The 26,431-nt window shown below is 41.8% G+C and overlaps 2 protein-coding genes across 3 annotated transcripts in view; one reads left to right on the top strand and one right to left on the bottom strand.

Annotated features, from left to right (window-relative positions):
- Window positions 1-24,384, bottom strand: part of tyw1 (tRNA-yW synthesizing protein 1 homolog (S. cerevisiae)) — a 41,233-nt gene extending 16,849 nt beyond the window's left edge. For both annotated transcript variants that reach the window (XM_028420524.1, XM_028420525.1), the window contains exons 1-13: window positions 24,244-24,384; window positions 23,906-24,033; window positions 23,561-23,695; window positions 23,093-23,194; window positions 22,248-22,442; window positions 21,885-22,175; window positions 20,238-20,351; window positions 14,306-14,429; window positions 11,974-12,026; window positions 11,522-11,640; window positions 9,273-9,382; window positions 5,190-5,367; window positions 3,171-3,306 (exon numbers count right to left, since the gene is read on the bottom strand). In XM_028420524.1, coding sequence (XP_028276325.1) covers window positions 3,171-3,306; window positions 5,190-5,367; window positions 9,273-9,382; window positions 11,522-11,640; window positions 11,974-12,026; window positions 14,306-14,429; window positions 20,238-20,351; window positions 21,885-22,175; window positions 22,248-22,442; window positions 23,093-23,194; window positions 23,561-23,695; window positions 23,906-24,033; window positions 24,244-24,307 — 1,749 coding nt within the window. In that variant the 5' untranslated portion in view covers window positions 24,308-24,384. The remainder of the gene's footprint in view (window positions 1-3,170; window positions 3,307-5,189; window positions 5,368-9,272; window positions 9,383-11,521; window positions 11,641-11,973; window positions 12,027-14,305; window positions 14,430-20,237; window positions 20,352-21,884; window positions 22,176-22,247; window positions 22,443-23,092; window positions 23,195-23,560; window positions 23,696-23,905; window positions 24,034-24,243) is intronic.
- A 360-nt stretch (window positions 24,385-24,744) lies between these two features.
- sbds (SBDS ribosome maturation factor) lies at window positions 24,745-26,400 on the top strand. The gene is made up of 5 exons (XM_028420553.1): window positions 24,745-24,986; window positions 25,120-25,249; window positions 25,346-25,546; window positions 25,649-25,813; window positions 25,908-26,400. The coding sequence occupies exons 1-5, from the start codon at window positions 24,859-24,861 to the stop codon at window positions 26,031-26,033; spliced, it is 750 nt and encodes a 249-aa protein (XP_028276354.1). The 5' UTR covers window positions 24,745-24,858; the 3' UTR covers window positions 26,034-26,400.
- The last annotated feature ends 31 nt before the right edge of the window (window positions 26,401-26,431 follow it).

Genomic DNA, 26,431 nt, shown 5'->3' with positions numbered 1-26,431 from the left:
ACCTGAAAGTCTAAACAATGAAAATGATAAAGAAGACAGAAAGAAGCTCGTGGTCTGTTCTGTGATGAGGATTCGGCCTGTTGTTGCAGGAGACAGTATATTATTGAGCAGATGAGATGACAGAAAGCAGACGGCAGGGCCAGAAGACCCGACAAATGGTTAATACACAGGAACGAGAGTGCACTCTTTCACTCATTTCCTCCCTCTCGCTCTGGAAGGTTATCTGTAACACTAGGTCCTTCCAGCCCAGTAGGGAAGGGGATAATTGGCCGGTGGAAGCAGGGAGGTGAGGTATTTCAAGCTGCTTCTATTCCAAATCTGACACTGAGGCACAACTCTATCAATCCCCAGTGCACTGGCAGGGAGGCCAGGTGGAGGAGAGCTGTCAAACGGACAACAGAGAGGGGATAAGCGCTCAGAGGAGGACGGAGACAGAGCGCACTATGAAATGAAGACTTAGGAATATGGAGCCGAGAGAGAGAGAGACAGGAAGGCGATGGATATAGAACCAGCTCACCGACAAAGCGGTGTCATGAATCTGTGACGCCATAAGAGTGTAACACTGTGTACCCTCCATTTAATTTCATATCTTAATTATTATAATTATCACAGCTCACAGTCTGCCACAAAGGGATCAAAGGCTAACACTCTAAATCATCACTCTTTGCATACGAATGGAAACACCCTGCATACATTTACAGTCCAGCAACCAATTCAAGAGAAACTGTGCATGGTTGTTTCTGACAGGGTTTGCACATTTGGTGTCATCATCCTCAGTGTAAAAATGCTGAGTCAGGAAACCTTGATAAATTCTGACAACTTCAGAAGTATTTCTTTGGACTGTCACTGAAACAGTATTCAAAATAATGAGATACCAGGGTGTAAGGAGCAAATGTGCCAACGGGTAAGAATGTTATTACCTGGTCCAGCAGCCTGGCACATCTGGCCTGAGGATTTTAGTCACTATGAGAGTTGGGAACCGGTAACATAACCAACATAATTACCAGGATCCCACATTAAGTACATTTAGAGTCCACAGGCTGTTTGAAAACAGCGTTTGTGTTCCGCTTCCATTTAAAAGGTATTCCCATTGACCCCAGCATCACCTCACATTGACATTGCTGTGTCAGCGTGTTATCTGCTGCGTTAGGCTGCAATGATCCATCACTGGCAATTTACCTTTAAACCATGCACTCTCCGACACGTCAGACTGAGCTGGTAATGAATTCATCTATCGCTTGTTAAAGCATAAACCAAAAGGGAAGCAGACTCATGGCAGATAGGTGCAACAGAGGCTCCCTCTGTGAGACTGTACAGCCCACATCTTTTTTTCCAGATAGTTCACCAAAGCACCATTTTTTCCTTGGCTTTTTACACAACACTCCAACAGAAAGAATCGATTCACACAGGCAGCCTGGTGGCTCGATGCAGGGTGTGATAATGGACTTTGCTCTCTTCTCACAAATGATGAAAAGGGCCTGAATGCACCTTATTAACCCGCTTGCAAGACTATCTGCAGACACATCACAGACTCAATAGAAATGTACTCCTTTGGATGTTTTCATTCCTTAACTGCCGACAGTGCTATTATCAACGTAATACTCAAGTGTTAAACATCTAAAAAGAATCAGTTACAAAAAACTCCAGTTAAGTGTTGAAGGCGTGAGGTTTTCTCTGTCATTCTGCCATCTTGCCGTCATTGCATGGAGCTGCTAAACAGAGAGGAAGTCTCAAACTGTGCTTTCTGAGGATTCAATCGAGGCAACCAAGTTACTCAATTCAAAAACTAAGGTGAGTCTGCACACACACAGCAGACAAAACATCTGAGTGTGTGATGGAGACAGATTATTTACTGCATTCCATTCAGTTTAAACATTTCAACACAGAATCTGGGGATGCAAAAAAACAGCCCTGTATACAATGTTCTGAAAAAGATAACGTGGTGGTGAGCAGCAGCTGAATCCTCCTCTGCTTATCAACAACCACACACTTATCTCTCAAACAAGTGCATAAATCTGAGAATTCCTCAAGGAAACAAGAAAAAACAGAAACCCAGTGTTAGCGAGAAGAGACGCTGACACATTGTAAGACGATGCTTTACAGTTACAGTTTATAGGAGCAAGTGGTTTCCCACGAGGTGTCCATTTTGGCTCCAATTACAGCTACAGTAAGTGTGAAATTAAGTTATGTAATTAAATATGTCACTATGTCTAAGCTGTTTTTGGAAGCATTACATCTGTCCTCTTGTAGGTGAATTTAAATATCAAAACAGATATATTCCTCTCAGGTTAAAGTAAAATGATTCATAACATCAGGGATAAAAAGATTATTAGTATTGCTGCATGTCTGCGCCACAAAGTCCCAGGATGCCCCGAGGCTCCTCTGCTGATTAAACAGATGTGCTGTCAGAGGTGTCATTAATTTATTTGGCTTCGCTCAAATGCCTATTAATTGAGTATAATAATCCAATCAGACATATGTAGCTGTCACAGTGTCTAAAACGTAGAATACATAAGAGCTTTTCTCAGGAAAAAAACCTGCCCATAAAATTAATACAATAAAGCATTAGTTCCACACTTAGACGCCAAAGCAGCACCGTGCTGAAAAAATATTATATAATAAACTATGAATTATTAGACAAATTAAACTGAGTTGATCAAAGCTGATGTAACGCAGCATGCTGAAGTGGAAGAACACGATAATGAGAGCTTTATGGGCACTAAAACTTCGGTGAAGTTCGGTCCGTTTATGTCGAACTGCTCTTCTTTTCTTGAAATTATCATTTTTATTCATACCGACTGTGTCGTCACTGCCCAGCTGCTGCGCCTAACAAAGGAACGGAGTGCGTGAAGTTCTGTGTGTTTACATTTTTAATGAGGATTAGGACAGCTCTGGGAGGTTTATGTTGCCTGAGCATTTTAGAAGAGGCACAACAAGCTGAACAAAGTCTGAACAACATGTTTCTAACTTTTAATTTGGGGTTCTGTGCAAAGAAAGTACCGAGTGCTCTTTCTCTTTGGAGGCTGTGTTATTATAAAAACCTGCTGATGATACATTATTTATAGCCACAAACTCAAAGGAGTCTTGTGCACGATGTTATTTGTGCTCAGTAAATTTATGTACATCCTTTTTTTTTAAGGTAAATTTGACTGAGTGTACGGGAAGCTTACCTTCTCTCCCAGGGCCTTGAGGCTGTCCAGGAAACGAGGCCAGAAGTCCTTAAAAAGGGGGCGGTCGATCTTCTTCAGACTGTCTTTGGTGCTGGCATCGACGCTGACATACAGCTGAGTAACCGGCACCAGGCTCCTGGAAAAAAACAGGACAATAAGGAAGAAGGTTAGCCCGAACTACTGGGATCTTTAGGAAAGAAACTACATTTATATATGTGTATGCACTTTGTGTTTGGTACCAAATCTTATCATACTCCTAAGAAAACATGCGTATTTCTGTCAGCTCTCTGAAGCAGACAGTTGTATTCCTTCTGTCTGAGATAAGACAGAAAACGTTGACTAAATTTAGATCTGTCGCTCTGCTCAGATCAGGATACATGCATACTGACGATGAAAAATGTGGAAGAGGAAAGCTGTTAAAAAACAGACTGATCTCATCAATAATACATGAAAAAGGACATTTATTTATTTGCATGTAAGAGCAGGACGGCGAACCAGAGCAGTGAAGACAATCAGAAAGACTCACACAGCTCTACCTTTTCATGTCTTAATAAATGAAAATGATTAGACCAAATGGAAAATCAAATGCAGGTGGAAGTCTACACAAAAAAGAACTTTTCTCTCTAATAAAACAGAACTAGGAAGACATTTAATAAACTCAACAGCTCATCTCGACCAGGTGTCTGTGACAGACCTGAAAAATGGCCGCCAGCTGGCGTCCTTCAACCTGCTCGATGAGTAAGTGATTTGTAAGCCTGTGACAGTCCAGTTAGCCAGCACGTCACATGTGTCAGAGTGAGTCCTGACAAGTGGAAGTAGCATCTCAAGAAATGAACAGGTGACACTCAGCCTCGGCGACCTTAGAGTAGATCGGTTTGTGTTTGAATGTTTGGAAATCATCCTGATGCTAGAATTATCTGACACTCCTGCAGAAGTAACCTCTGTGTAACTTCACACCACACACTGTTTGTGTAAAAAGCCATGTCAGAATACAGGCTCAGGGCTGTGTTGACAGGTCTGCAGTGCCTTTCTGAGGTCACTTCACTGTGTTTCCTCCTCAGACACAAAACTTTCCATGTTGATGCTCACATGTAAAAGGGTCGAACAGGAAAAAAACAGGTGTAGGTGTTGCAGGTAAAGCTGGAGGTGGGATTGTGTTATGAATTTTTCATACAGTTTCTCTGAGAGCATAGGACGTCTAGGATGTCTAAGAACTGTGTATGTACTGAACTGTTTGAGCTGGGTTAAGTGGCTTACTGGCAGTCATGCTGGGAATTAAGCAGAAAAAAAATGGGCTGAGGTGCACTGAGCAGTCCCTTCCAAAATTTGAGAAAATAACTTTGGCTGGAAACTTGCCTGGCTCACTGGCACATTCATGTGAGATTTAGCAACTAAAACTAAACGTCCTAGGTCACTAATTGTGATGTAATTACAGCAAAATAAAGAAAACATATACAGCCAGCGTTTCAACATGCCCATCACCAGAAGTGCAGTTTCTGAAGGCTGGCTTGAAAAGTGAGTCGACCCTGATAGACCTGCGTGTTAACATGAAACTCTGCAGCAGAAATAAACATGTTTACAGCTTAGTATGAAAAACGGGCTTGACTCAGGAGGACTCTGGAACTGCCAACATTTAGAGTCTCTGAAAATGATCTTAAAAACTGATCTTTAGAAAACTTATTAAACACTTTTTTGTGGATGCATATGCATATTTGTAATTTCAATCAATCACTCAGCAGTGACTGTTTAAAGGCTGGATTTACAACAAACACATCTCCGTCTGCAGTGATGGTTTTACTGTTGTGTGACAGGCCTGTACCCTCCTTATTAAAGGAGTACACAGTAAGTGTGCAGACTAAGTCATTGATCTTGGCCTCAGTCACGTTCTCCACTTTCCATTTTCCATTTCATCCCCCTGATGTCAAAGATAAGTATACGCTACAGAGATATAAGAGTTATTTTCAGAGTAAGAACGAAATGATACCACCCACACAAGCATCCTGTTTGTATACACTTTACCTGATTTCCTGTGGGAACTGTGCATTGGTGACCAGGAAACTGGAGATGCGCTGGCTGTGGAGGAGGCGGATAAAGGCGTTGATTTCAGGATACATGATTGGCTCGCCCACCAAGGAGAGGGCGCAGTGCTTGACCACCAGGCCCTCCTCATACCGATCCGGCTTTACTCCAGGGACACCTGGAGAGACGGGGGGGGGGAGAGGTGGCTGAGTAAATGATAGTTCTCAAGTCCACCCATGCCTTAATAATTCATGTCTTCCAGACAACAAAATGAAGGGTAAAAAGATAAAAATAACAGGTAGGATGGGACAGTTTGAGGGCAGAGGAGAAGAGCAGGATCAACTCAGGACAGATGGCATTAATCCCGGTTCAAACACTCTTAAATGCAATGTCTTAAATGCAGGCCTTAAAAGAAAGCAATAAAGTCTCACTTAGATGTGCCAGCTTAAATCTGACAACCAAAACACCTAAAATGAACAGAACCACCTGAGAAAAAAGCAGGAGACGTGTTGTCAGTCTTTATTATAAATAATATAAATTAGTGATTTTATGAAGTCTTCTCTTGGGACTTTCTCTGTTGATATTATATATGGCAGCACCACAATTTGTAATAAACAAACTTTCATTACAAAGTAAAAGCTTGGGGAAACCTTCATCCACTGTCACAGGGGGTTTAATGTGATATTGATGCAGCCACAGCAGATGCCATTTAACTTTACAGTAGTGGAAGCAGTAACGCAGTGAATCTTAATTAAATAAAACTTTGGACCGTTGCCTTTGAATGCTTTATAAAACTGTCTATGAATTATTGATAAGGCTGCAGTTTGCTATCGCTGAATGACATAAAGTAATTGTTGCTGAGGTATACCTCTAAAGGACAAATTACATCTCACAACAACAGCTGCAGAGGCATCAAGAAGCCAACTGTCCCTCAGGAGAAATCTCACTTTAAAGCCAGCTGAGAAGTGAAGGAGTAGACACACACACACACACACACAGACAGACACACACACAGACAGACACACACAGTGCTGCACAAAGGTTTCATGCTCTACAAGTAAAATTAAGTTATTTTCACTTAATACCATTAATCATCTGTATAAAACTCATTAAAATCTATATGTGCTATGATTCTTTTTAAACTAATACTTGACAGATGCTACAGTTCTTCTGCAGATTCAGGCCGTTTCAGCTGGTTTTGTCTCTTCGTGTAACCTCAGACTGACTCCACAATGTTCTGCATGCATCAGAGAATCCGTCCTCGCTCGTCAGGCTTTATGTTAGAGGTTACTCTGGTGGCACAGCAACGTATCTTCTGACAATAATAATTACACGCTAAGGTAATTCCTCAAGGTTGCTCGGGGAAGTGAAGTGGATCTCTCAGATACAACATTAAGCCTACCTATGTAGCAGAATATATGATGGTGGTTACTGAATTAAATAAGAAGCCACAGACTCAGTCCCAGGCAGCTGCCCTGCATTATTTTAAGTCTGGCATCATGTTTCACAGAAGGTGTTTTCCGTCTTTTTTTCTAATGTTTTGAAGGCAGAAACACACTGAACACTTCCTGGCGGTACTGTTCAGTAAGTTGGTCAAATTAAACAAGTAGGTCCTGCAGGAGCTCGGATGAAAGGGTGCAGCCAGTGTTGAAATGCAGTATGCATGACTGGAGCGAGTCATTTTAAAAATTGAAAGTGTTTTTGTTTTAGCTAAGAGAATAACACCATACAAATATTTAATTCATGCACTGACTGCCAAACATCACAGGGCTTCTTCCTGATCTGCAAATGTGTTGCTCTGTGGAGTAAAGCATCTGAATCTGACCATACTGCCAAGCGTACAGATTCATGTGGGACAACTAGAGTCTAGCACCAACAAAGAGCACAAACTGCAGTCTATCCTGAGTACTAATGGATGCTTAATGTGAGATAAACTTATCAAATGGTAAACCAACCACTTAGGGTGCCTTCAAAAGGCACAAAAACAGGTACTTTAGACAAGTAAACATATTCTGAAGCATCAGTTTTTACTGTGTTTTTACTTTTTAGCCACCAAAGTGTCCCATTTCCAGGCAGATTACAAATCTTCCTGAATCCTGCATGCAAAATGAGCCTAAATTCACACTTATAAAGCAAAAACATGCAGCGTAATATATTATTTTTTTGTCATTCTCATTATTAACCATTGCATGACATTTGGAAGTGCCATTTATACAGCAGACCCTCCGTTTCTCGGGGCAACTCGTGAAGGGTTTTCTGAAGCATTGTCTGGTTAGTTCATTGTGCTACACAAAGCAAAGTATCACTGTCAATTGTAAATATCATTGACGGCTGCATAATAACTTTTTATAGCACAACTGGAAAGATCATTATGGATAATGATGACAGCACTGGACTGTGCTCTGTTTCTAATTACAATTGCTGCTGAAAGTTGTGTTTGGTAAAATGTACTTTCTCCATGCAGCATTACATAAATATAATAACTGTAATCAATATTTTTGTCTCTCAGTGATCTATGAAAGCTTACTGTCAACATAAGCTTTATGTGCGCTATGGTTCCATCACAGTTGCCTCAGGAAATTACATTTTCTACGACGCTGTGCATTATAACGCAGCCTGAGTGACTGCTCTGAGAATGATATTAGCTATAAAGCGGCGCTTTGAAGGAGATACGTCTCAGAAAGTTTTCAGCATTTGGAATTTATATCATTTCCTAAGAACAATGCCTTCAGTGTTTCATAATGGGATCAGCAGCAGGTTTGAGGTTAGAGCGGCAGTATACTGACAGGAAGGTCGCAGGGATCAAGCCAGCTCATAACGACACAGACACACATGTCAGCTAAGCTTTCTTTCATGTCAAAGTGCTGGAGAGATTTTGCATATTTATATGTAAAATATAAATAAAATATATATATATAAATAAAAGAAGGAGTCTGGGTGACTTTTTTCTATGAGGCCACAAAGCGAATAAGAGCCCCCTCTGGGAAGGGTTGGTAATGACCTACGTATGAGTTTAACCACTAAGAAAGGAATCAAGACTGAACCGGAGGGAACTCACAGGAATGGTGTGTGTGTGTGTGTGTGTGTGGCTGTATGCTGTGCTGACAAGGGTCTGCAGGATAATAGACTCATTCAGGGCCAACAACAACAACAATAGAAGGAAAACACTTAAACATAGACTACCAATAATTCATCAGTTTTTGGATCACTGGACAGACATCGCAGAGACTTAAAGGCATCACTCTAGATTCTGAGAAAGTGTTCTGGTGTAAAACACTTTTTAAAAAGGCACAGATGGCCTGGGAACACCTCAGTATCCCCAAAGAAGGGGTGGGTGAGGTAACCAGGAAGAAAGAGGTCTGGATACGGCCAGAACACAACCACAGATAAGTGGAAGTAAATGGACGTTTAATTCAGGCAGTAATCTACAATAACAACAATAACTGTGTAAATAAATAACATAACATAACATACATAAAGACTAACCTGGTGGAGATTTTGCTTAAATCCACCTGGAATGGAAGTAATTCATCAATTAGAACTTGTCTGCTATAATAAATGCCTAAAAAAATGTGTTTCCACCATGTTTTGACAACACTTCTCCAAACCTCTCAAAGAAAATCTGCCGAGGGCATCCTCACAGGATGAATGCTAAATTCTGTTTTGACTGAATTTTGGGTGGCCAACCAGCCACACTCAGCCAACACTCCTCACTGCCAGGGTGAACATTCCCAAATGGCAGCAGTTCTCGAATAATCAGTACAAGCAGCTCCTCTGTTTGCCACTGTTACAACCCTCCATAATCTGAACACTGTGTACAACACAAAGTGGGGTTACAATGCAAGAGAAGAAGTGAAGTGGTGACAAATAAGACACAGTGAAGGGACCAGATGGGGAAATTAACATGTGTGTGTAGCAGTTGAGACATGATTTATGAGGCAGTACAGCAACTGACTGACAGAACAGCTGACAGATCATTAGCATTTTTCATCCTCACTCTGCTTCATTACACCACAGGTCATCAGGCAGTCACCCGAGAAGCGTGCGTTCAAAGACTTTCATACGTTGAGAGGGAACACCAACCTCTGAATTGTCGAATCATGTTCTGGTGCTTTTCCACAGCATCCTGCAGGATCTTCTCTGCAGGGTCCATTTTCCATCGCCACTCTGTGCCCACAGGGTTGGTGTGATGTCTGTTAAAGGGGCACAAACAGGGCACATACTGTAACCAACTGGTCAGGAAAGCTAAAACATTCACAGGAGCACTAAACAGGAGTCAAACGGCAACCACAGCTTGAGGCCAAAGATGGCCACTGTAGTGGTCTGAGTGAGTGTGTGTTATGTTTCAAGAGCTCAAAAGAATCTGCACTTCTTATTTGGACAGTTTTGACTTGAAATGTAGCGATAAACTGCAAATGCTTCATGCCAAAACAAACCAATGTGAGCTGCATCTGACTTTACATAATATCTGCTCTTAGACATTCATCCTTTTCCCTTTTAAAGGGATGGGTCGTACAATTTAGTGGCATTGAATGGTGCTGTGGTGCTGGTGCTGAATGGTGCTGACACTAATACAAAATCAATTGATTTTGTATTAGTGTCAGCACCTCTCCTATGTTTTTTTTTTATATACACTAATTTATATTTCTGGCATAGAGACACTGAATAATATGTAAATCTAATTTTGTAACAGAGCCTTGCAACAACAGTGTGACCAGGTGGTGCTACTACAACATAAACATACCCACAGCCACAACAGCATAGTGGACCTACTCCACTTTCTGTAAAGTCCATTATATTAAAAATAAAAACATAATTATGAATACTACATACAACTTTTATGTATTCTTTCTACAAATAAAGTAAAAAAGGCGAATAGGATGGGTAAGTGAATTATGTGGGCATGTGTATTCTCACCCTATAAAAGCATATTAAGTGAAAGAATGCATCCTGCTGTAAAAACCGCTCTGCCTTTAGGTGTTAATGACGCCTTCTAACTGCCAAAGTGTGATGTGGATGTGCAATAACAAACCCAGAGGGATCGCAAATTACAGACGGTCTGTCACACGCATATGCATGCGATAACAGCACATGTACCGACGCCTCCCAATGAAATCTGATTCCACCTGTTGACACAGTGCTGGTGGACAGAGAGGGCGGTGGCGGCCGCAGCAGCAGCAACAAGGCGTCTGCGGTCTGACATTACTTATTTCCTGTCATCCCAGATAGCTGCCTTAAGAGAGACCAGCATATCTGTGCTGACAGGGAGGCAGTTCACAACAGCACGTTCTGACAGCGACCTTTCAGAGCTCAACACAGTCGGCTTTTCAAACAAAACTTGAGGGGAGCAAAGGCTCCATCTCTCACCGATGTCATAATAAATCATTGTCCACATGTAGACCTTGCAGTTATACTAGCCATTAGTCTTCTGCACGTAAATCACTAACGTGTTTGTCACAGCTGACTCTTCTCTCACTGACAGGGAGCGGTCTTAAAGAAATAAGGTAAAAAGGTTTGCTTTAGGTGAGGAGGAAGAAAAAGTAATGATCTCTAGATGCAACAAAGACACATCCCCTGCCTGCTGAGGGTATATTTCTGTAGCACTCTTAAACAACTAATTAAGGTTTCAGCCAATGTGACTTCACCTGCTTTTAACACATCAGTATAGAGCAAAATGAACACTAAATTTGGATTACCTCTGCACGGTTTATGCTTCTGCCAACCAGAATTTTTTTTTCCAGTCTTCAAGAAGTCACAGTGACCTTTTCACTAAAGCCAAATTTGATGATCTCTTCAGGCGTTCCGTATCTTTTCTTTACAAGAATAGGGGAGATGTGAGGTCACAGTGACCTCGATCTTTGGTCGCTAAAATCTATTCATCCTCGAGTCCAACTGAATATTTGTGCCAAATTTGAAAAAGAAAATGCGTCTTAGTGAGATAAAACAGCACAGAGAGTCTGAAAACTGGCTGTTTGGTGCCGGTGTAGTGGTATAGAAACACAAACGTCTGGTATGAGAGTGGTCAGACGAAAACTTAAAGCACGGGTTGATGATTGACTTCAAGAGACAACATATGTCATGAAAACATTTTCCCTCTGACAGTGCTAATTAATGTTTGCAAATCAGTAACCAAAGTCTGTTTGGCTTTTGCTAATCTTCAACAACTTTGGCAGGAGGTGCTATTAACAGGATTAATCCCCAATTAAACACATTTCATGTCTTATGAGTCTCCGTAATGACTCGATCAAACAGGCAACCAACATGAGGAGAAGGGAGGTAATGTCAAAAACAGGCAATAACTACATCACACAAGGCTCGGTAGTGGTCCGTACCTCCAGCAGAAGACGCACTTGTTGGCACAGGCGAGGCTGGGGGTCGTCTCCATGCACCTGTGGGACTCAATGCCATAGAAAGTGTGCTTGTAGCACCCTCCTCTTCCTCGTAACATAGACTAAAGAACACAGACAACACCTTCATTATGATTCACACATACACAAGAAATAATAATAATAATACATCAAACTTATATAGAGCTTTTCTAGGACACTCAAAGACGCTTTACAGATGCATTATTCATTCATACACCAGTGAGTGCACTGTGCACTGGAGGCAATGTGGGTAAAGTGCCTTGCCCAAGGACACACAACAATGACTAGGGCAGAGGTGGGATCGAACCGCCAACCTTCCGATTATTGGACAACCCTGCTCTACCACTGAGCCACTGCTGACCCATAATAAAAAAAAAAAAAGGTAATGGTTCATCAAGAAGAATAAATTCCTTTACCTTGGTCCATCGACACAGCTTCACTCCGGAGTGACTTCCAATTAGTTTATAACCTTCACATGAAAGATAAAGAACAACACGTCTCAATCAGTTCACACCTCTGTTAATGACACAGATCCACCAGACAGTAAAGTGAGCGCTGCATTTATAAATCCCCTCTCAAAAATCTCATTCACTGACATTCTTCTGTTAAAGGCTGCTAAACAGCTCCAACAAAGCAGACGTTCAAGGGCACATGGAGGTATAAAAGAGGGAAGAGCGTTTCAAATTCCGCCGCTGCACAAAAGGAGGATAAAGTGCTCAAATGCACTTTTTCCTCACAAGGGTGCCTCTCTATCCCTCTTTTATTACCACAGGCTCAAACCACTGAACAGCCATGTTTGGAGGAGTCCATGCAGGCCTCTCTCACTTTCCCTTTGAGCACTTCCCTCCTCTTTGACATCTGTCAAAGAGAATAGTTTTATCTGTATCACTGAATGTGCTCCGTGATAATGGGACCGCTCTGGTAGGAAGTAGCCTTCCAGAGAGGCCTTTCAGCTGGAATTCAGGTGGTAATTTGTTTTATTTTGGTGAGCTTGTATTTCTTTTAGCCGCTTTGTACACAATAGTTCTAATTAAAAAACACAGCAGGAAGTTTGTAGCGGTGACTCTACGAGCTCTACCTGTTTCCACAGATCTCAGGTTTGATGCTAGATGAGTCAAACACAAATGTTATTCATCAAGGCTGAGCGGTGAAAAAAATACTCATTTGACTGAAACAGCTTGTCATGATCAAGGACACTCTTTGAATAAATAAAACAGAACAAAAGACAAAACACAAATCAATGTCTGTCTTCTTAAACACACTAATGTCTGTTGAGCCTTTTTCCCTTTGGGACAAAAAAAAAAAAGCTGACCACACCAGCATCAAATTGTTTTTCTGCTTGAAAACTGCTTGTTGTGATTTAATTATCTATTAATTCTGCCTAAAAATCTGCCACATCATTAAAAAATTAAACTAACAAAAAGCCTGAAAGTTCAGGAACAAAATATAAAACTGATTAAACCTGATAAAAGGTTGAAATTAGTTTAAAACCTGGTCCTGTCCAGGGTGCACGTTGCATCTCTCCCACTTCACTGCCAGCTACCACCCACTCCAGGATAAAGAGCTAACTGTTAGATGGATGATGGATTCTCCTGCTGCCATCACATATACTGATAACAGACACATTTTATAGATTTGTTTCCTTGATGTCTGATAACTATTTTCCAGAATAGGCAGTATTGTGTTAAAACTTTCTTGGACACTGCTTTGGAGTTCCAGCACCATATGACTCTTTGCATCTACGCCATGCCAGAAAAAAAAAACGGCTATGCAGGAAATAAAGCCTTCCAGGACTGAATGCTATTAAAACGTTGCCAAAACGTTCATCCTTCATTCTTTTATTCCAAATAAAACAAACGGCCACCAGCACTGATGGTTGCCAACACAGACACCCTGAAGTAGGTCAACATTTGGTCAAATGAAGTGAAGTCTTGCTCCTATTTATAGAGTGTTGTGTAAGCTAACAGCAGGGGGGGGGTGCTGGCTGAAAATGTCTGCCCTGTGTTATACTACTGAATGGACTAACAGATGGGAGAGTAGAAGCGTAAAATGTTTCAGACAGATGTAATGAGACTGGCCTTATAAGAGACAGCACAACAGAATATAAATACTAAGCAACATAAGAGGTTATGAATCCAAACAGACTCTTTCACATAAGGCTACATAAGTTTAAAAATGCTTGAGATACTGTCCTACCCATCAGGGCATCCTGTGTGACTGCACTGTGGTGTTTCAGATGTGTAAAAGAACAGTTACTTTGCACTGATACAGTGAGATGTGTCCTTCCTCAAGGTAACTGGCCTGCATCACTAAAAGCACCATTAGACGACACATTTTCCAGCTTCACACTTCCCCTCATGTAACACCTCGGACCCGCTTTAAATAGAAACTCAGGAGAAAGGTGAGAGTAAACGTTTGACACCACTGAATGCTTGATGAATTACCAGAAAAAAAAAAAAAGAAACACCTTCTCTGTCAGGAGGACTGAACACTTTTTTTATAATTCATGTTTTGAAGGCAATTAGCTCTCTGGTGTCCTTGTGGAAACAGTAAGGTTAAGCATATGCTGACAAGCAGCCGGTGTGCTCGGCCTGCAGTGTGAGTGTGTCACACACCGCATGGTCTTTTGGATAAAAGTCAGCGATTATTATTATTATTATTATTATTATATTGACTCTACCGCCATCTGAGGTATCAGTCGGTCAGTGCTTGGAAATGTTGCATCTTGTTTTATCTTTATTTCCTCACCTTGTTTTGTCAGAGCTTCTCTTAGAGCAGGTGTGATCATCTCCCGTCTTTCTGCTTCGTCTTCGAGCTTCTTCACTCCGTTCAGTTTGGACAGCTTCACCATCTGCCCATTTCCTCGACTCTCCTGAGACGGAAACAAAAGTTCCAGTTTTTAAATCCAAGCTTTCAACCTGACGAATTAAACAATAAAAAAAATGCAACCAGGGGATGATTTGATATTTCTCTAAAGCCTTCTCCTGCTTTAGGAGTATTACCTTACAAAAACAAATGACTTAATGAATGAAGGCCTTTTGAGTTAAAGTTCTGACGCTTCACAGCATATGCTGCAATTATTGGTCCTGCATGGATTGCCAAAAATGTTTGAACACACAAGTAAGATTCTGTCTGCATAATCTTGGTCTGAGGGCCTTGAGAGGCTCAGTAAAATGCAACAAAAAGCCTCCAGACTTTATACAAAAACAGCAGTCTTTCTTCACCACTAAAGCTGCTGCATCCTATTTCTTTGAAAGATTAGCACCTTCTTTCAGGCTGGAAATATATTACTGTAGCGTTTCTATATAAAGCTAAATACCTTAAACAGACATGCTGTGTACAGATGCAACAGAAGGCTGATTAAATCCTACTGGAAAAGTTGCCTGGGGCACGCGAACAGGTATTATGTCTCAGTAAGGTGTGATGGACGACCTGCCTTTAAGCTTAACCACGTCAAATGACAGCACCATCCAATTACTGCGGCGCTGCCACTTCCTCGGCTGGTCTATAGGGATCCATACGTCAGCTTTTCCAGCAGTGCTCATGAGGTGCTGATAGCATGTCAGCGAATGTTGATGAATGCTCAGACAGTAGGTGTGTATTCCTGAGACAATTTACTGATTTCTGTGTAACTCGCTGTAGGTCATTAACCCTCGTTCACTGCAAAGCTGTAAACGCTACATTAAACACACAGTGAAAAAACTCCATGTTGGGTTTGATCAGTCAGTTCAAAGTGGAGAGAGCATCATCCATATTCACTGAAAATGCCTGAGTTCCCCTTTTTATGTTGTATGTTATGTTGTGAGTCAGTAACCAGCAGCTTGACTCTCATGAGGATTACCAGAACACACAATAATCCATCAAGCCAGGCAGGCTTTGCAGTTTGGACCAACCAGTGTGCAGCGAGGAACAACTGGCTGTTACAGGCATGTTTAAAGTTTGGCCGAGTCAGCAAGAAGCAGCCTAATGATGCATCATCCATCAATCAAGTGCCTGCTCCTCCCTAACTAACTTCTAAGAAAGACTTCCAAGATAGTTGTGTGCAACAAAACATGTGTATAATTGTCTGCCTGTGAATGGTATCACACTTAACGGTGGCTAAAGGTGATCTTCTTGAAAGCATCTATGCTGTTCTTTCGTTTAACATTTCTGCAGAACGGTAGTAACAACTGTATGTCAGACATCAAATTGCCATTAGGAAACTAAACACTACATTCTTCTTGCAAGGTAGCTAATAAAAATATATCCAAACAAGGGTGGAATCTGCAGTTTGGAGCTCAAAATGAGCCAGTTTACTGCTCTTAGTCAGCACAAATGTCCACCTGAATTTAATGCATCCGTGACAAGTACAATTCTGACAGCACACACAACATGCAGCCAACAGTGAAACAATCTGTCCCTGCGGTGTTTTGCGTGCAGCCATGGCGACTTATCTGGCCACAGTCCCTGGTTCCCGCCGCTCCGCTTCAGCCTCGCTCAAGAGCTCACAGATATCCAATTCAACTTTATTTATTTAACGCATTTCACAATCAGAATTGTCTCAAAGAAACCCAGAGCCTGAAGCCCCTTAAGAGCAACAGTGGCAGGAAAAAACTCCTTGTTATCCGGAAGAAACCTGGAGCAGGACCCGGCTCATAAGGGAGAACCTTCCTGCTGATAGCCGGCCGGGTAGAGGAACAGAAGATATCCAATCATGCCTGGGCCTGTCAGCGCTAACAGAACTGGGCCACCTCACAGCACCGTGTTGTACTCTGGAACCATGATGCGACACAGGGCTGATGAAGATGGACAGTACGGCGATAACACATGGAGAGAGCAGGTGCAAACGGGTAAAACTAAAGAAAACAGGCATAGAAGAAGGCTAAAATATACTAGAATGAATCATATATTGGCAAGATTTAGCCTACAAGGCCAATAATCAGCCACTGGCTAACTGTCAGGGAGTTTCTAGGCATCTACAGCCTTAGGATTATTCTGCATCTTTGCACCATTTGCAATAATTGGCTTTTAGGTCAATTGAGCCTGTTGAATCTGCCGCGGAGCCCAGCAGTCCGAGACCTTGTTGTTGGGCTGTTCAGTGAACCAGTGCATGAGGAAAGATATGAGCACCAAAGCAGAAGGATCTTCTCATTCTTCATCTTTATCCCGTGACTATTCCAATATGCATAATATGCAAATATTGATACAAAAGGAACCGATGTCACACCTAAAAACTGCTGAACAGCTTAGATAGGAGCCTGGAGAGTTTCTGATTTCATGATAATTCAGCTACCTCACAAGGAAACATACATGAGCAACGTGACATTACAACAATGTGGTTATACAACATCGCTGTAAGTCATAGTGGCAGCTTATGTCTGTCTTCTCCCTTTGGACTCTAAGCTAAAAAATATCAAAACTGAGCCAAGAATGCTGTGAGGCAGCTCAGGTTAATGAGCCGTTCCACACTAAGTCCTGCCTGGCAACAGTCCCACAACATGAAATGGACCTCTCTGGCAGAAACTGAAGCCTCTCATTACAAAGTTTAGATGCCAATACTCTGAACATTTGTGCAAAATCAATTAGAACAACAATGGTAAGGAATCTTGCTGGCACTTGGATGGATACAAACAGGACTGCAGCCAAAGACTAATACAGATTAAGGCCAGGCAACATGAGCTCAGCCAATCACAGCCTGCCTGCCAGTGTATCGCTGGGTGCATAAAAAGAAAACAAGCAAATATGTATTCATCACGTAATTCATTTGTCACATATGATGCATTCACAGGCCATTGGAAATTTCCAAGTCTGATGATTCTTCTTGTTTCTAAAGTTACTATCATCTAACAAAAAGAGAAGAGTTTGAAAAAAACAAACGGTAAACACAGTCTGGTATTAGATGTCAGATATTCAGTTGAGACTCTGACAACACCTAGTGGCCAAAATGAACGTCCACCTGCAGTCAGAATGACGGTCACCTCAAGCAAAGCCAAAGATCAGCTCAGAGAGTCGTCTTCTCACCATTTTTATAACACAAAATTCAAGGGTTTGAAAAATGTAACAGCTTCAGTATTTTGTAGTTCAGCATATTAGCAGGGGGCCTTGAAACCAGATTACATTTCTGGACTTCAGCTGGCTCTGCATACTCAAACACACACACACACACACAATTTCCGTCTTCGCCCAGCTTGGCTAAATACTTGCTGTCTCTTGGCAATAGCAAATGTTTAATGTTCAGACTAATTACATCTTGCACTGCCTGCTCTGTGTGACCAAATTATGCAAAGACAAACACTAATTTGGTTCCACACAGATACGGAGCTAAATTGTCATCCTGGCATCCAAGTGTGATGATGATACAAATCATCATCACATACACAGCTATAATTAAGAGTTACAAGATGTTTTATTGTCAAGTTAAAAGTCATGAAAAAATGCATAGGAACACGTCCTCATAAAAACTAAATGACAACATGACATTTTTAAATGTGGCATTTCCCACTGTGGCAGACAAGCACGCTGATCATTCCAACCTCTTCAAGCCAGCTGTGACGTGCAAACACAAAGCTTTAGAAAGCAGCCTGTCCAAGCCTTCTTGAGCTTACACACCACTACATACTGTAATATTAATGTCATAAAGGAAGAATAAAGAGCATGTTAGCAGGACATGAAGCATTTCAGTGCCAGCATGTGTCCTATCATAGATTAAATATGATGCCTGCAAACACTGAACTGTTTTGATTTGTTAAAAGACAAAATGTTACATTAGCCAGGCAGGCGCTCATGCCTTTGCTGCAGCAGTGACAAAACGTTATATTTTATTTTCATCTTGTTGTTGTGAACGAGCGCGTCCAGCAAAGACATGAGGCTTGGAGCAGAACCATAGATTATATAAGAAGATGTCGAGAGGATCCTCTTTGGAGGAAAAACATCCCACTTGATAAACTATTTTACTGAAAAGCCGCTAACATGCGTTCATTAAGCTGATAAAGTGACAGAATTCTGACATTAGTCAATTTATATTAATATTTCAGACGTGGCAAGATTGGGATTATTTTTTAATCCTGTTTCAACACTGCTTTCACACAGCTGGAGCTCTTATCATGGCTACTTTTTCATACACCTTTAGTGGTTCTGGAACCCAGGTAGGTTGAGAACAATGTGTTTGTGATTCACTTCTAAATTCACCAGAAGAAAGAAAAACAAAGAACATAACTGGAACAAATATCTACATGAACACTTGCCAGAGGAGGTTGGAATAACACCGAGCCTCCTGCCTCTCTTTCCTGCCATCTGCATGACACAGTCCTGGTCTCTCTGAGAACCCTGTCCTCACATTCCCTCTGCTCCTGGATGCAAACAGTCGCTCTTTAAACATTGAAAGTTCTGTTTCTGTCAGATAAAAGCAGGTAATGACCCTGAACTTCTCTGCTTTACTGAGATGTACATGATCAAATGAAGAATAAGCTTATTCTCTTAAAGACTGCTATACAGTTAGCTTGGAGACATAGGAGTCGCCCCCTATTGGCCACAAGAGAGAACGCAGTTTAAAAGCACTGTAGGCACATGCTCTGTCTACATTTTATATTTATATCTTAATTTATAATTCATACTTCGCTGCTCTTATTATTATTTTTTATTATTCTGCTCTTCTCTTTTTTGGCTTTTAAACCGGGGCCTGACTCCTAATTTCGTACCATCAACATGTAAATGTGAGCTGGTTTGACAATAAAAGTTCCTCGAATCCTTTCGGCTTAACCCAAAGGCGTTACAACAATTATTTGATCTTAGAAAGTGGCATAATCATGCATCTCATAAACTTGGAAAGAATATAGTAAGCAGTACAAGAGCCCACAGCAGCCTGAAAGGCTTCACTGGACCAGTTTCAATATGCTTTTCTCATTCCGCTCTAGGCAGGTAAAAATGTAGATAAGTGGATCAAGAACAATGATAGAACAGATGTTTTCTAGAAGAAAATAATGAAGATTAAAAACAGCTACACTCATTAGCTAGCCCACAGTTCACTGAACGACAGAAGACGAGCTTTCTTTGCTGAAAAGGTGGAAACGTGCTGGTCGCCTGTGGATGCTTTCTTTGATTTCTCCCTTTGTTAGAGCAACATTAAACCTGTAGGAACATTATTATCCCTCCCTAACATTTCCTTCACTCCTAAATGCTCACTTCTCTGCCTCGTATGATACGACAGCCCGTAACAGCAGACTGATTATGTCTCTTCCTTCTCATTATTTCTCTGCCTTTCTTGAGTCACTCATAAGTCTGTGAAGTGGGCGTCCTTGCTATTACGCAAGGCTCCACTTCTCGTCCGCTGGGGTCTGGTGTCTATCAACCCATCTGCCATTTTTTTTCCTTCACTGACACCATTTTTTTTTTTCAATCTGTTCACTGAACACAGATATATTGGACGAAGGTGGTGGAAGCTTAATGCTTGGAAAGCGCTTGTTTACAGACCTTTACACGGAAACGCTGAAAATAGAGCTGGTGGATGATGACACTGGAGCTCCAATTTAAATGATTCAACAACCACATAAATGTATCACTGTGAGTCAGACGGTTAAGTGCTTCATCTCCTATTTACAGGAGGAAATATAAAGCTTCTCATGACTGCCTGAGTTTTCTGCAGCTTATCACGGTCATGTAAAAAAAAAGAAGTATATGCATTAAACAATGGCGTCATCCTGACCTTTGCTTTCTTGACACTGCTCATGATGTTGCCTAGATCCTCCATGTCGACGACTTTCTTCTCATCTTGGAGGTCAGACTCTTCTTCTTCACTGCTGGAGTCTATCAGCTCCTCCTGAAGGAAACAGACAGGAGTAAAACACCAAGAAGAAAAGGGTCAAGGAAACAGTGACGATGATGATTGAGTGGGAAACGTTAATGATTCTCTAAAGTAGAGAGAATTACATATGTTCCAACTCATAACCAATTCAAACTTGGCCATGATTGAGTGAGTGTGCTGAGACGGAACACATTTATTGTACATTGTTAGCTCCCCCCAGGCTGCCTGTGGAACACCATATACATGTTTATGATGTTTAAGCAGCCAACAGAGTCCGAGCTTGGGCCCAAGTGTGCGTATATAGATAAATCAGGACGATCGTCCCCCTCGCCACAGTTCATAGTTCTACTCTCAGTTCCGGCTGAATATCACCTCTGCTGAGTGTTGCAGTCAGAGGGGAGGAAGTCTCAGCTAGAGTTGGCTCTGAGGTGCCCGCTACCATGACAACTGATCATCTGTGTGCGCTGTGATGCATATGAAAACTGTTAGTGTGTGTATATATATATATATATATATATATATATATATATATATAATGCTGATAAGATGGACGGCGCCAACTGAAATGACACATTTCACGTGAGCCTTGCAGAGTATTACATTAAACCACTGGTACTACTGATGATACAAGGAGTAACACTCCTGAGTGGGTTGGAGGCCTTTTGTGATATAAATCACTTCATTAGAGGAGTGCAGCATGAGGCCCTCAGCCCCAGGAGTCTGCTTCAGACTCCTGTGACAAGAACTGCCTGCCCTATCTAAAGTGCCCTTGTAATGTCAGAAAGAGACATCATGAACCAGGGGACATTTTCCTAATAAGATATCAGCTGGACACACACCATTTCTCCCTGTAATCCTCTTTACCGGCTTCCTTGTATTCAAGGGGTGAGCCTGAAGTCTAACGCTAGGTAATAGCAGTTTATTCACACCTGCATAGGTAATCGATAACCGAACAGGTGTAACACACTGTGGCCATCTTGAGATCCCATCTCTCAGACCATGTTTCGAGGTATCCTTGGCCACACTAACTGACCGCCCACTCAACCCTGCAGCCCAATGGTGTCATATTAAAGTGCGACAACAGATGGTACTCAAATCATGTTGTAAGCTTTGTCCATGACGTCTGAATGTTTCAAAAGCCAACAGATGTAAATTACATGTGTGATTAACATCCTAGCTGTGTCTCAATGTAGGAGGTACATTCTTTAGAGGCCGTATTTCAGACAGACTCCAATTTCAAGACTACAATGTGCATCAAGTGCATACAGGAAATGGACGAACAGGTGGATCTGCCATGAACCAGCCATGGCTGGTTGCACCTGGTCCTCTGAAGGCTGTGTGCTTCAAAGGATGCAACTCTAGAGATTAAGGGTTTTGTTCTTGGCCTAGTTTAACTGGCTGGATCTGTTGCTTTCATTCCTTCTGCTTCTTTTAATTGCTGGCAGACAAGGCATGAGAAGCAAAGATCAACAAATCATTTAATCAACTGGACCGAGACAGGTCGCTTTTTAAAGTGTGCCATTATACGATCTAAACATCTGTCCTTACCTCTGAGCTGTTGTTCTGTACGTCAGTCTTCTCCTCCTCCTCCTCCTCCTCCTCCTGTCTCTCTTTCTTTTTGTTCTTACAGGAACCTCCTTTCTTACAGTTTCCGCTGCAGCTCTTCTTCTCCCCTTTGGCCAGAGCCTGGAGGCGTTTCAGGAACTTCACCTTCCAGGCCAGGAAATCTCCCTGAATGCTCCCATTACGGCTCTTCACCACATTACAGTCACCCTCCCCCCTGGTCATGATCCGCATGGCGCTCAGCATCCACAGCCATTTGTCCACATTTTTACCCACCTGGAGGAAAGACATGGCTATTTGGTCATAAAGTGGTGCTAGTGGGATTTTAATATGAAAACCACGTCTTACCGTATTATAGTGGCCAACATAGACAGAGTTGCCAAGACCAAACACGGCATATCGGAGGCCTTTAAGGTAGGTCTTCCCGTATCTGAAGTCGGTGGAGGCCTCTTCCAGCCACTTGCAGAACCACTCAGCGTTCTCTGTGGGCTGTCCGTCAGTGTAGGTGGCAACCAGGAACACACAGACAGACTTACTGACAGACTGCACACAAAGGACAAACAAAAAACAAGACAACATTTAAGAACACAAAATGTCTTTCTTTAACAACAGCACAAAGAATTTTAACCTCAGGAAAAACATTATAGTATAATACGCTGTTTGATGAGTCTCTTATCTCATACCCAAACTGTCAAACAAAACAGCTGCTTCAGCTCTGTCTGGGGAAGCGACTGAAGCCTGCAGCCATACCGCATATGGAGATTTTCTATCAGTGATAACTGTATCAGCGTCCTGTTGAATAAATACACACTTTCCTTTCTGCTGTGTACAGTCACCTATATCCAACACACCCCCTCAGGATGGTACACACAGCAGCCGGAGCCAAACAAAACATAAAAGAGTGAAAATAATCCTCCTTTCCTCAGTGGAGAAGGGTTAGTGGAGCATATTTGCGCTCTGCACCGGCTGTCTGAACCAGTGAAGGCTGGGTTAAAGCTTACTGTACTGTTTGTTGTTAGAATAAAACTCTTGTAATTTATTTTGCTTTAATTAATTTCACATCTCCAGGTCTCCGTTTGCTGCAGTTACATTTTAGAGATTTAATTAACACCCCAGAGGAGCTTCACAGAGCTGCAACGCATTAAATACATTCATTCACACAGTGTCAAAAATAAAGGCAGGCTTTTCCTTACCTCATCAGCAAGTTGATCGTCTGGGTCGTAGTCTTTCATGTCAATCACCTCAGCAGGCAAACCCAAGATCTTCACCTCCTCTGACAGCCCACTTGCAAAACCCTGAAACAAATGAATGATGCTTTTCAGATCTCTCAGATATTAGATTTCAATTTCGTTTTTGTAGAAAGGTTAAACGTTTGTAGGCCACTCTGCACAGCTCTGAGCTGAATCACACTTTTGTGAAACTAGTGGAATTTAGATTTTGTTGCCAGAGATTAAATAAATGTAGTTTTTATATTGTCCATTCTTGTTTCTAAATTTTAGCACTTGTGCATTTTATTCTTACAGTATTTCACTACATCATCGTCTTGTCAGCTAGAAGCTTTTTTAACCACAAACTTAATGGACTAAGTAAACTGAAGCATGGTGAGCTTCATCTGTTAACATCACAAACAGCATTTACCTTCTCAGTAAATGTATCTGTACCTTTGCAGTTCCAGTTTGTGATCCATAGAAGATTTTGACTCCTGACACATAAACCTCGGCGTCTCTGTCAGAACAGGTGCTTTTCTTTGCAGCTTTCTGGACCGACGAGCTGGCCACATCTTCAGCGATGCTTTTCTACAAACATACAGAGGCAGACAACAAATGCATGTTGTGCAGTCTGGCAGGTGGAGCTTACTTTAAATGCACAAAAATTAAAATATGACAACATGGCATGCAGAGGCTGAATACAAAGTCCCAGCAGCCACCAAAGAGAACAGCACTAACCTAGAGATTTATTAGGACAGTAGTGTAAATGGCCTACAGCATCCACAACTTTCAACTCACCTTCTTTAACGCCACCTTCAGGGAGAACCAAATCCCAAAGACCAGGGCAGCAGCTGAATACAAGTACAGCCTGTTGTGCCATATCAGCATGAGATAATTCTCGCTGTGTGTATGGGCATCGTGTGATACTGAAGGAATAAAAACAATGCATATTAAGTAGTAACAGTAGTAGCTTATGCTAACACAGCACCGTGTACTAAGACAGCAGGATCACCTGCAGGAAATAAAAGGCGGTTTAATGGTTAGCTAAGCATGCTAGCAAGTAGGGCCACGACCCTGAGCTAAAACATCACATAAAGTTGCTTTTCAGCTGCCGTAAACATGTTTAAAAAGTTCACCTTTAGTATCCGACGTAGAGCCGTGACTTGTGAAAAGCACAACAACAAGGAACAAACTCAGCATCGCTGCTAAGTGTAGACGCTACATAAAAACACACAATCCTGATCCACTGGTGCTGTGTGCAACCATATTGTTTGGCCGGAGAGCATCCTGGGAAGTGTAGTTCAGTGTTCCGTCTGTGTTCCAATAACTAGTGGTCAAGCGCAGACAGCCGTTAACACGATTAAATTATAATTCTAAATTAAAATAATAAGGTTTGAATTTTGTTTAAATATGCCCGCTGCGTATGACGTTCATTTTGAATGTCATTGATGTTTTGTATTCTTTAATAGAGCAAATGTATTATTCAAACAACGCGATTAAAGATAAAAATCAACAAAAATAAATCCTAAAAACAATTAAAATACAATTATGTCTTCCTACTGATAAGACAGCTACATTTAATGTAGAGCCGTTAAAGCCGTGAACAGAAAGCGGAACCTTAGTTCACTGTCGCTGTTCCACGGCGGACACTGTTTGAAAGCACACTCGGAAGAAACGAACTGCGCTGCGCTCTGACAGCGTATTGTTTTTGGCACGTTGGACACAGTTTTCTGTGTTTTTTTATCACAAATATGTCGATATTTACGCCGACAAATCAAATCCGGCTGACGAATGTGGCGGTGGTGCGGATGAAGAAAGGAGGGAAGCGCTTTGAAATCGCCTGTTACAAAAATAAAGTTATGAGCTGGAGATCTGGAGCGTAAGTTACATTAAACGTCAACGCCCACAACGTTTAGATAAACATTTACTGCGATGTTATTACACGTTCTCTGAATTACGTGTGTTAAAATTGACAAATCTCTTGAGTTTAATGCCACTGTGTTTTGTTCCAGAGAGAAAGACCTGGATGAGGTTTTGCAGACACACTCTGTGTTTGTTAATGTGTCCAAAGGTCAGGTGGCAAAGAAGGATGACTTGACCAAAGCTTTTGGAACAGATGATCAGACAGAAATCTGTAAACAGGTAAAAAAATAACTAAAATATCTACACTGTTATCCTCATCTGAATGTTCTTTGTTTAACGTATGTTTCATTTGTTGTTTTGTTTTGTTTTGGACAGATTTTGACCAAAGGAGAGCTTCAAGTGTCCGACAAGGAACGGCAGTCTCAGCTGGAGACGATGTTCAGGGACATTGCAACGATTGTGGCGGAAAAATGCGTCAACCCTGGCACCAAGAGGCCGTACACAGTTAACCTCATAGAGCGAGCGATGAAGGACATCCACTACTCTGTCAAGACCACTAAGAGCACGAAGCAGCAGGTCAGGAAACGCTTGGCTTACACACCATCGTTATTAACAGTCTCCTCCTTTATAGTATTGACCTTCCGACGCTGTCAAACTGATCTGTCCTGCTGTTCCCAGGCTCTGGAGGTGATCCGGCAGCTGAAGGAGACCATGGACATTCAGAGGGCCCACATGAGGCTGAGGCTGGTACTGCCAGCCAAAGAGGGCAAGAGGCTGAAGGAGAAGCTGAAGCCGCTCCTGCAGGTCGTGGAGAGCGAGGACTTTGATGAGGAGCTGGAAATGGTGACAAACCAGTTTTTTTTTACCCTTTCCTGTTTATGATGTCTCTCATGTCTTATCTGGATTAACCCTTTTGTTTTCTGTCCTGACCCTTAAGGTGTGTCTGGTGGATCCCGGCTGCTTCAGGGAGATTGATGAGCTGATACGCTGCGAGACTAAAGGCAAAGGTTCCCTGGAGGTTCTGAGTCTGAAGGATGTGGAGGAGGGAGATGAGAAATTTTAGTAACCCAGACTGTCAGGACCTTGCACCTTATCCACACTAACACGCTTCACAGTGGCACACAAACAACGAACACGTCAGCCATTAGCAACTATATTTAAAGGATTAATTTGACTGAGACAAGTTTGGTAGGAGGATGGTATGTTGTTTATCATTATTACCTAAATATAAACTCTGACCAGTAATCTCTTTTATTTATTTTTTTATTACTTCTGGAAATGAGAGGAAGATTTGGATATCTGTGTCTAACTTCCACCAGCTTTTGTGTGCCATCATACTCTGATCTTATGGATACAGTCTCTAACCAATACTATGTATTCTGTTATAATGAGTGAAATTGCTGTGTAGCAAATAAATCTTCAACATTTTATTTCTCTTTTGCTTTTCCACTGGGGTCAGAG

Source organism: Parambassis ranga, chromosome 13, assembly GCF_900634625.1.
Source record: "Parambassis ranga chromosome 13, fParRan2.1, whole genome shotgun sequence".
Taxonomy (NCBI): Eukaryota; Metazoa; Chordata; class Actinopteri; family Ambassidae; genus Parambassis; species Parambassis ranga.
This window is presented reverse-complemented; position numbering and strand designations above follow the sequence as displayed.

What these genes read in the sequence shown, in the direction of transcription:
- sbds (XM_028420553.1), top strand. Translation starts at nt 24,859, where the DNA reads ATGTCGATATTTACGCCGACAAATCAAATCCGGCTGACGAATGTGGCG. An exon ending in AGACAGAAATCTGTAAACAG is followed by an intron (nt 25,250 to 25,345) that starts GTAAAAAAATAA and finishes TGTTTTGGACAG; the next exon opens with ATTTTGACCAAAGGAGAGCT. An exon ending in TTGATGAGGAGCTGGAAATG is followed by an intron (nt 25,814 to 25,907) that starts GTGACAAACCAG and finishes CTGACCCTTAAG; the next exon opens with GTGTGTCTGGTGGATCCCGG.